At 44.8% G+C, this 10,755-nt stretch overlaps 1 protein-coding gene across 3 annotated transcripts in view; it reads left to right on the plus strand.

The window, feature by feature from the left end:
* DSCAM (DS cell adhesion molecule) overlaps positions 1-10,453 on the plus strand; it is a 1,793,910-nt gene extending 1,783,457 nt beyond the window's left edge. For all 3 annotated transcript variants that reach the window (XM_069636048.1, XM_069636050.1, XM_069636049.1), the window contains one exon: positions 9,407-10,453. In XM_069636048.1, coding sequence (XP_069492149.1) covers positions 9,407-9,756 — 350 coding nt within the window. In that variant the 3' untranslated portion in view covers positions 9,757-10,453. The remainder of the gene's footprint in view (positions 1-9,406) is intronic.
* Positions 10,454-10,755: the final 302 nt, after the last annotated feature.

Consider the following 10,755-nt stretch of genomic DNA (forward strand, 5'->3'; position numbering starts at 1 on the left):
TGGAGTCTTTACCACACACGGAAAGACCCCACTCAGAGCCTCCTCAGAGTGGGAGGCCACCATATTCCCTCACCGGGATTAAGGTAAGTGCACTCCCGTGTGACCCTGTGCACACGTGTCCCCTTCCCCTCCACCCCTCTTTTTCACATATTCAGACTCCACCTCCCCCAACCCCATTTATCTTGCGCTGCCATGTCCATCACGGGCGCCAGGAATAGTAGTCTTCACGGCACATCTCTGCCTTGTGAAAATGGCCGCCATGGAAAGGTAGAAGGGACTACGAGTAGTTCCCTACTTCTCGATACATGGCGGTCATATTTTTTTGTAGTTTTTTTCTCAAGTCGAGAAATGGTTTACATGTCGTTTCTCAACTCGAGAAAAATATACTATTAGTAGCTCGGTACAACGTGCTGGGGTACTAGTATCAATAGAACCATTGTAGGGGTGGGGGGGCCTTACTGGTCTGGTAAGGCCCCAGGGTTTACGTTAAAGCACTTGCTTCACTCCGGCTTGTAATTGACACCCCAGGGAATTAACAGACCCTTAATGCCCACCTCCTGGGGTTCTATTGCTTAACTAACCAATGCTGCATTAGTTGTAAAGGAGAGAGAGGTATAATATGTGATAGCCTGTATCTGTATAAAAGCCTGGAAATAATGTTCTTATTTCAGGCAAGTTGTGACATCACGATTGATGTGAAATAAGAAATTGACATCACAACTGCTATGTAATCAGTTATTATGCCACTGTTGTAATGTCACAATGCATCCTGCTTGAGCCAGCAGAGATTTTCAGCTGTCACTGCAGCACTTAATTAAAGAAGTGAATAGCTTTTAAAAATAATTTCTTTAAAGAAGTTATCTGTGACACATTGCAGCCGGTAATTGACAAGGAACGGTTTATGGTATAATGTTTAATTTGTGTACTGCTCATGTGAGCAAGAATAGTTAATTACAAGGACTAAACGACCTCCTGCCATACCTATAAAGGGTATTGCAAGTCTCCTTGGTGCTCCATGGCCTTATAAAGGAACTCTGCTTTAATCCCCATTCCTTTATTTGGTCACAAAACTTCTCGGGGACTTGCAATATCCTTACAATGTACTGAAACGGGTTTATTTTGGCTTACTGCACAAAAACCCAGACTCATTTAAAAGTGGAAAAGGTTGCTTTAATGTGACAGGCCAAAGCTTACAATCAAAACGCTTAACTGGCTCCATGGCCTAACAAACTAAAGAGATATTTGAACAATCAAATAAATAACATAAACATTTTCATTTTCATTTTCCCCCAACAATTAAATAATTAAATAACCAATTTCCTCCCTAATGATCCCTTGGATCCTACCGTCTCCTTGCCCCTTTTCCAGGCGTCCCGCTTTCTCCCAGGGGCCATGCCCCTCCAGGCTCAATACCTGCTCCCCCGGGGGTGACCTGCTTGTGCAAACAGCGCCACCCTCTCCTTTCCCGTGTCATTCCCCCATTGTGCTTCCCTCCCCCCACATCAAAAGGGGCTATGCCCCCGGCGCCCCGACCCACTTCAACCCCTTTTAAACTCCCCTCTACACCAAACTCCCCCTTCCTATGACCTGCATCCAGCCTGACCTGCCACATCAGCAACATATATTACACACAAACTATCACAGTGCCCTGACCTGTCACACAAAACTACCAAACCCTACCCTCATAACAGACCCCAAAAAACCATAAACTCCCCATGACATCTAGAAAACCCCCTGCATAATCCCATGAACAATAGACCCCCCCTATTCCAAAACTGACATTACCCTAAAACCAAAATGAAGGGGTGGGAGGGCGGGACAATCACCAAGTCCTAACCGTCGCCTGCCTCCCGAACCTTCCCTGAGCCCTTAAGTACCCCCCAGGGAGGCGCTCTGCACCCCCACGGCCACTCACTGGCCGTGTGCAGCGCCAAAAACTCCCCGGGGGGAAACGCTTCGCGTTCCCCCCGGGGCCCCCTTATCCCATTAACAATGAATGAAATGATGAATTTATGTATGAATGATTGCACAGTACCCCACTGAGTAACAAACGTGGTATAAGTGCTTTGTGGTATGTGAAGGTTGAAGAAAAAGTCCCTTTTACATACTTTTTAGAAAGTCAAGTTGGCTGGGCGTGTTGTGTTTTTTAAAAGGGAATAGGTTTCATAATCCTGGTCCTTGGACTCAGTATTGTTCATCTCCCTTGGGGCTGCAAATGGCTCTGTTACCTAGTTTCTGCCACATGCGGGTGAGAGCCTTGCCACTGAGCTATACCACCCATGCCTTGAAGGTGACCGAGACCATGGCAGGAAGGCACTCCAGACATTTAAAGGTGAGAACGATGGAATCCAAGGGTTTCCTTCTGTGTGCTAGTCTTTCTGCCACTCAATGAAGCACTCTGTGACCAAAGAGTTGGTGGTTATTGCTCTACCTGTTTCCGACATATTTCCAGGTTTGATGTAAAATTCCATGTGTCTGATCATACTTGAACTTTAGCAGTCCCCTCCTCCCCACAGCCTTCCGTTATGCCCAATCTTCATGCCATGCCCCCTCCACTGGAGAAAACTACCCCTCACATTCAAAGTCAGCCTAACTGTAGATCTCTTCAAACCTCGGCTTAGACTTCACTGACTTGTTAAAGAAGGGGCACAGCCTGGTCTCTACCCCATCCTTCATACCTGACTGCACCGCTCCCTGCAGTGGCTCTTAATAATGCAACTTTGCATATTTATGTAGAATGTATCTTTAGTTTGAAGCATGTGCCCGGTTAGGTTGATGTGACCTTTGCAAGTCACCTGTTTTCTTATATATATTTTGTTCTATTTGTTTTGTTTTGTCCCTGGTATATGTCCCACTCTCTTACACCCTCATAAAATAGCTCACCACTTCTTCTCATCTTCGTAGTTGTATTTGCATTTCTTTATTTGTATAGCGTGCCTGGCCCAAAGGCATTCGTGCTAATGAACAGGCACCATTCGTGGGAATACCTCGGCCATCTGTAAATGTGTTATCCTAAGTGATTTCTGATCAAAATTGACATCTCTGTCAAGCAGATACAAATACACATACAAATACTTGTGTAAATAAATTGGTCCACATGTGCCCATTACACTATATCAAATGGAAAAAATGAAATGCTTCCAAAAATGATAAACTTTTTTTTTCTTTTGGACTTCCTTTTACACCACACATCCCCAACATTTAAAGTCACTTTACAAATCAAACACAACACTTAAAACTTCCAAGTGCAACTAATGTGTGTTCACGAGTAACTGATAACTGTTACCTTTTGTGAACGCACGCTAAGTAGCACTTTTGGGGGTGTTGTTTCCCTGTTTTCTATTCATATTCGACCTTACACCCCAGAATTTCCGAGACATGACACTGGGAACATCCACATTTTCTGGCCTACGACTTCAGCCAGTGGTGTAGAGCTACACACATGTGCTTTACCTTGCACCAAATGTACACCACTGCCTTTATAACAAAAACCTTGCACCAGTGCTGGTCCATTTTCTTCGGTTTTAGCACAACGGCATAAATTGCCCCAGAACAAACATGCATTAAAATAATTTGTTGCACTAGGTTAATGTTTGCTGCAGTGTCATTTGGTTAATAGGTTATTTATAACACGCTGAATAGCCAGAGATTTCTAAGCGCGGACCCGGGGATTGAACATGTGTTGCTCTGTGCCATCTTGCTTCCAAGGCGAGAACGTAACCCCTGAGCTATCAATACCATGAACATTTCATTTGCACCAGTGCATAGTTTCTATAATACAGCCCCAGTCTGTTAGAGATACATTTCTGTGGTAAATCATAAGTGCCTTCATGAATATGTAAGATAGCACAGCGAGTCGAGCGCTTGCTTGGACATTTGTGCAGAGCCGGCCGATCCGGACAGCGCCAAACTCTGCCTTTCATCTTTCCGAAGTTGATAAATGAGCACCACACAATAAGCAGCGTTCAGATGCCTGAGGGTTCGTAGCGCTATAAAAGTGTGAATTATTATGTCTCAGTCACATTACATATTTTACCTACTAACATTACTGTTCACTCTTGGAAAAGCTTTTGTTAAGTAGCCCCAATGCATTACAATCTCTTTCAAAGTGAGCCGGGCACTTAAGCCCTGTATCAATTTACAAACGTTGCCTATGTAAGGTAGAACATTCAGTTGCTCTGAATGTGAAGCACTTGTGCAAACAAACATCAAACATCATGCATGCAGGCTTTGTATTTAATTGGAATTTCCCAAAACCTCATCTTTCTTCTTAGCGCACATGCGTCACTGCGAACGAACACGGTTTGCATACCAGTCAGACTACACAATCGAAACATCAAATAATATGGTTAAAGGCACACTTGGAAAAAGATATGCTATTGCACCAGGAGCTGGTTTAAAGCTGCAGCTAAGCCATTACCATTGTGAAGATGGCTAGAAATAACATTGGCATCCCAATAAAAGCACAAAATAGTTCAAAGCGGTTTGGGAGATGGGTATTTTCAGCAGGGAGGGGTGTGTAGAGGCTAGGAATTGTCAAAGAACCGTGCAAGACTGTGAGTGTTCAATGGATGGGTCAAAAGTCAAGCAACAACACAGGCTTTGTGTCCCTCGTCACATCCCATCTCGTTCCTATCCCCACGTGCTATTCCAATAGTTCCAACTTTTAGAAAGCGCTTACAGCACCATCTTACAGGCAAAACTAAAAATGAGTAATCACAAGCATGTTGTAATGTATTTCCCATGCTTTTCTAAACCTATAATTTACACCTAAATGATTGCCTAACAGAGGCCTGATTCATGGAATTCTTTGCACGATTCAAGGTGACTGCACTGCTGAAAAGTGACTTTGAGCTGCCGACACAAACCCTGATTCATGGAACTGTGCAAAGTGTATTTTTGCAGGGCAACCGCAGTTCAAAGTTCATGTTGTGCTGCAAAAATGTTGCTGCGCTGACTTTGCACTGCGAAAATACACTTTGCACAGTTCCATGAATCAGGGTTTGTGTCGGCAGTGCAAAGTTACTTTTCAGCAGTGCAAAGTCACTTTGAACCGAGCAAAAAATTCCATGAATCAGGTCCTAAGTGTTTGGTGAAACTCTGATATGGATGCGCCATTTGGGGTGGCTTTTCAAATGTAGAGGGTAATACTTGCCCTTGGGCAACGTTTTTGTAAATTGGCCCTGGGTCTGCTCTCATAGTGAAGTACCCACAGTCCTTTTTAATTCATTGGATTTCCTGTTGCAACGACCAACTGACCTTTGAGTAAATGGGCCTTACTCATTGAATTTGTAGCATCGTGCGAAGTCACTTTGCACTTGTGCACTGCCAGCAAACACCCCGATTCACAGAGCGATGGAATGTGTATTCTTGCAGTAAAAAGTGAATTTGCACCAGTGCAAAGTCACTTCACAGTCACTGTGCACTGCAGAAATAAACTTTGCACCGCTCTGTGAATCAGAGTGTTTGTTGTCAGTGCAAAATTCCATGAACCAGGTATTTTGGAGCACATTTGTGCCTAGTTTTAGGCACTATATAAATACATTTACAAAGCAAGTGTGATATGTAGGGGGGGTGACAGTCTGTTTATAAGCACAATGTGGCATCCCGTAACAATGAAACTTCAATCAAGAATCCCCAGAAAGATATTATTACATCTTCTAATAGGTGGCAGCACAGTGATAACCTGTGCCTACTAGGCGGTCATTACACCAATGCGCTCCTTCCACAACCGACACAGTTCATCCCCGTCTCACCACAAACACAGCCTCCACCACCCCAAAACCTGCTCACCCTCTCACTCCACAAGCTTAGCACTCACCCCCTGTCTCCACAACAACATGGCCGCCCACCCCATCTCGCCTCCCCCTCGCTCTTCCACAGCTCCGAATCTCAGGAGCAACAACCAAAAGGTTAGCTAGCCCCCAGTCCCGACAGTTCCGGCATTAGTGTAGCCCCGGGTCTTTTCCAGACCTGGCAACACCCCTGTCCGTGGCAAATGGCCTAGAAGGAGCACTGTTTCTTCTTCTCCGCCAGGGACAGGACATGATGTCCTTGTACAGCGCACACCGTGTCCTGTGCATTACCGGATCAGACCTCAAGGTGGGAGGAAGGAAATGCGTAAGACAAGCACGCTGCCCTTGGCAGGACGCGCGCCTCACTGAGCACCACCGCATAGTGGGAAAGGATATTCTGCGTAAGTACCTAGCATGGCTTCTTTCTCTGGGCCAATAATGCATGTTCCAGTGTGGTGTTCCCTCAGGGACTTGAATGAGGGCACTTTAGAATACTTAGGAGTGACAATCGCCACGGGGAGTCCTCATGTATTATGTTTAGGATTATTGGACCAAATGCAACACACACGTGTGCAGTGGGAAAAGAGACACCTTGCGCAGTGGTTGAACCAGCCTCATTGCAGAGTGCCATTGTCTCACAGACTCGTTGAGACAGACTTGGTGGCATCTATGAACGTTTGGTGCAAAAGCACCACCACGAATATCCCACTGCCCAGTGCCACCTGTGTGTTTGCGCTAATCAGAAGCTTACGGCCAAGGGAATGCAAACAGAATGTCTATTGTTCTTGCTGCAATGACACGTTCCTGCTGCCATGTTCTGCCATTGGTGCCTGGTTATTTCTCCCAATCCTTCTAATGATTCGATGCCTCTCAGTGCACTTCTTTCCTCTTAACGCCATCAATGCCCTCATCCTTGTGATGCCTCGTTATGACTTCTGGACCTTGAGCCTGCCATGCTGTACCTTTCAGTGGCTCCTACTGCCTTTTAAACTCTTGTATACCTTTCTGGTGCCTCTGACTCATTGCATGCCTGTTTTCACCTCCAATGCATGCTTTTGTACCTTCCACGCCATGAAAGGGCCTCCATACCATTACCACCCCCATCTGTTAATGCCTGCTATGCCTTTAATACCGTTAATGCCCTTAATGCACCCTTTGGCTTGTTAATGCCTGCCATGCCATTGAATGGAAACGTGTTATGCCTTAAACGTACTTTTAAAGCATGGTCCGTGTCTTTTAACACCATCCGTGCCTTTAATCATTCAGTTGCCTTCTTAAGCCTGCCATATATTTTAATACATACCTTGTGCCTTTTACGCCTTCTGTGAAATGTCAGTGCACCGTGTATGCATTTGCATGCCTTCAATCCCTTCTAATGCACCTGCATGGCTTTTATGCCCTACAGGCTGTTTAATGCACCTGTATCGCCCATTTATACTCTCCTTGCTTCTAAAACACCCTTGATGATTTTAATGCACCCCTTCTGCCTCCTGTGATGTCCATCTTCCATGCCTTCTATAAGTGTGTTCACTATGTAATATTATGCATTAGCACCCTGATGGGGGAGCCAGCCAATCAAGTGGCTAGGAACGTGGGCTGAAACCGGCAATCTCAGCCTGCACTCCAAGCTACCTGATAGCCGCCTTCCCCGAACGCCCATTTCCCCTCAGCGACCCCTTTTTGAAACATCACTCTCCCATTTACCTTACTTTCGGCAACGGCTCCACTGGCAGCTTCCTTCATTTTCTCCTGCATGTGGCTGCCATGGAACTAGAAGGTGGGGCTTCGTATGGAACCCCGCCTTCGCTTTCCCTGGTCGGCCATCTTTGAACAGTCTTTTCATTCTGTGAACGGGACACCGCGAGGCACCCCATTCTCGGAACGGAAATACCGTCAATTAGCCCCATCCCAGTCCATGGGACGGATACTAATGGTGTTAAGCTTCGCTCGGGCCTTTAACTTGGGCCTCCGGACCGTTACCACCTGTTCCAGCTCTTGGAATGGTTGTTTAACACCACATTATTATGCCATGTACGATTACGCTGCACCAAAGCGCAAACCCAGAGCACACCGTTTTTAGTTCATTGACCAGTGCCCGATTCTAAGTGGCCACTGACACCTATTAGACACTCTGACCGCCGCACCACCATGCTTGACGCGGGCCACAACACTATGCAGCCGGACATGCCTCATGCACTAGCAACTGGCACAGCCAACCACACACCACATCCCGACCACGTACATTGCAACTTCAACATTACTATTCTAACAGGTACTAGGTGAGGCTACACAACTGCACTTCCCCGATTCCTTATGCCATTCTGCATACAAGGTTATGAACAGGCCCTGATGTAATGTATGACTCTCCAAAATGTTTCCCTTTCTGCGATGACTTAAGCAATGGCAAACCTACAGAAACCCATAACCTTGCAAGCTGGCACTTCCATGAGTACTACAAGGTCAAACCAGTGGCCAAGGATCGCTCTGTAAATGCCAACTGACATGACTGATACGTCATATATTTCTCCTTCTTGCTTGTGGATATCTTACAAATCTGACTTGATTTTTAATTTGGTTGACCACCAGGTTCGTCCCTTCTGGCCAGCCCCTCACAGCATATGAAATCAGCTTCTGATACCGCCGTAGTGGGTATAACTGTGAACCTCAGAGTACCCACCAGCATCAGTTTACCCTCTGCCGCGTTTCTCTTCTCCAACATCCGTAATCCCATGATAGAGATTCTGAAGTCCCCCAGAAGCTGCCTTTGAAAAGGGAAGGGGGCTGGGGGGGTCAGTACTAGAATCAAGTGGAGGTCATGGTCTAGGTAAAAGTCACAGCATCTGTGTATATGTATCAATGCCAACCGGGTACTGCATATATCCGACACTGGGCACAGGCCTGTGTGGCAGAGTGCTGCTGCACTCCCCACCTGTTGCTGTAATATCATATTAACATTGCAATTCCTTTGCAGGATCGCCCGTGGACTCCGCACACTGAACACACCCTAACAGTATGAGTAACCTTTGACTACTCGTGATTGAGAGATAGTAAGTCGGGAGGTATATAGTAAGTCAGAAGTATGATATGATACGTTATTTATAACGTGCTTAATACCCAGAGGTTTCTAAGTGCGGACCCGGGTATCGAACCTGTGGCGCTCCGTGTCAGCACTCTGAGCTATCGTCCCGGGGCAAGTAAGTCAAGAGTAACTCTTACTACATTTGGTACCTGTTCGGGAGCAGATTCCAGTAGGAAAAATACACAGGAGATGAGCAGATACAAGAAAAAAGATACTCTAGTGTATGATGCACGCAATGTTGGGTTGCACTGCTGTTCCTCAATATGAGTGTGGGAGACTATTGCAGAAATTAGAGTTCTATGCCCTCTCTTATCGTTTTCTCTCTGCATAGAACAGAACTATGCATGATTTTCACTTGCCCGCTGAGCATGGTCTTCGAATTATTTAGAAGAATAGGCTTTCCTAAGAAATTGGTTTCAATCATTGGTTGCATAAGTCAATTGATTATTTTACTGCTTAGCCATATTTTCCACAGGCTTCGTTTTCGAAACATTCCGCTAATAAAGCCGATTCTCTCTTTCTCTTCCAACAGGTGAACTTCTGCATTTGCCACCCTATCTCCGAATGGACTTTTTACTAAACCGAGGAAATTCAGGCACAAGCAGGGACGCGGGGCAGGCCTGCTTAGAGCCGCAGAAAAGTCGAACCATGAAGCGCCCCACAGTGCTGGAACCAATCCCCATGGAGAACCCCTCCGCACGGGAGGTACAGTCGTGGCAGCCCAGTGCGACGGGGGCGACGGCGGCTGCAGCAGTACCGCCGCGAGAAGGGGCGGAGCTAGGACAGGCCGCTAAAATGAGCAGCTCCCAAGAATCCCTACTGGACTCCCGGGGTCATTTGAAAGGGAACAACCCGTACGCAAAATCCTACACCCTTGTATAACGAAGAGAGCATGGCCGGACAGTGGCTGTAAATACTTACAAAATAAAAAATAAAATCCAAATCAAAGCTACCTTTTTTACTGAATTTCAATATTTATAAAGAAAAAAGAAGATTGCCAAAATATATTAAAAAAAGAGAAATTTACGAACAGCGAAAAGACTCCAGCTTTTATTTATTTATTTATTTTTATTCTTTTTTTTCTTTTTTGTGTTACCGCGGGAATAAAGAGTACAAGAGCTTTATCTGATAAGACATCGATTTTATATTTTTGGCAAGGGGAGGGCAGAAGGATGCTCCAGTTTTTGACCTTCACCTGCATTTGCTGTTTTTATGGAATTTCTACAGAGCTTTTTGGGGACTCGGTACAGACAGTCTGAAAGAACAATTCATCACACCAGGTCAAAGACAAAAGAGAAAATACAAAAATACAAAAAAAAATAATTCACCGTAATTGTGGAACTAACTGGAACACTGATTCAAGGAAGAAGTATTTTGTCAATTTTTCACAGAGTTTTTATTTGTTTAATTAGAGAATGGGATCTTCAATCAATTGTTTATTTTTTTCTTATTTCATACTGTCGTTAATTAGTTTGAGTGCTGTTGGTGGAGGGGATAGATATTTCGTTCTTTAGTTCCTTTAATGAAACACTTTGCATTTTGTTCAATGAGAAATAAAAGGGTCTTCTGCCTTTCCTTGCTTTGCCTGTTCCCTGTCTATTCTATGAAGTCCATTTCATTCTATGTTATTTCATTTATTTTAATGGACATACACCTGTGTGCTTTACACATATTTAGCCCACTCTTTTAGTGGATGCTGAAAACGTCTTCCTCCTTCTAGAAAAGGGGTGAAGATTTATAAGGGAGGTTATGTCTATGTAGAAGATGTTCATATTAAATTTTCCAAGTTTAATACTTTTCTGATTTGTAATGTTCAATGGTTTTGTTTAGTACAAAAACTAAACATATATTGAAAAGCTTTTGTTTTTTTTTTCTCGTATG

The sequence above is a fragment of the Ambystoma mexicanum genome, chromosome 7p, assembly GCF_040938575.1.
Source record: "Ambystoma mexicanum isolate Mex_15411 chromosome 7p, UKY_AmexF1_1, whole genome shotgun sequence".
NCBI classification, from domain to species: Eukaryota; Metazoa; Chordata; class Amphibia; order Caudata; family Ambystomatidae; genus Ambystoma; species Ambystoma mexicanum.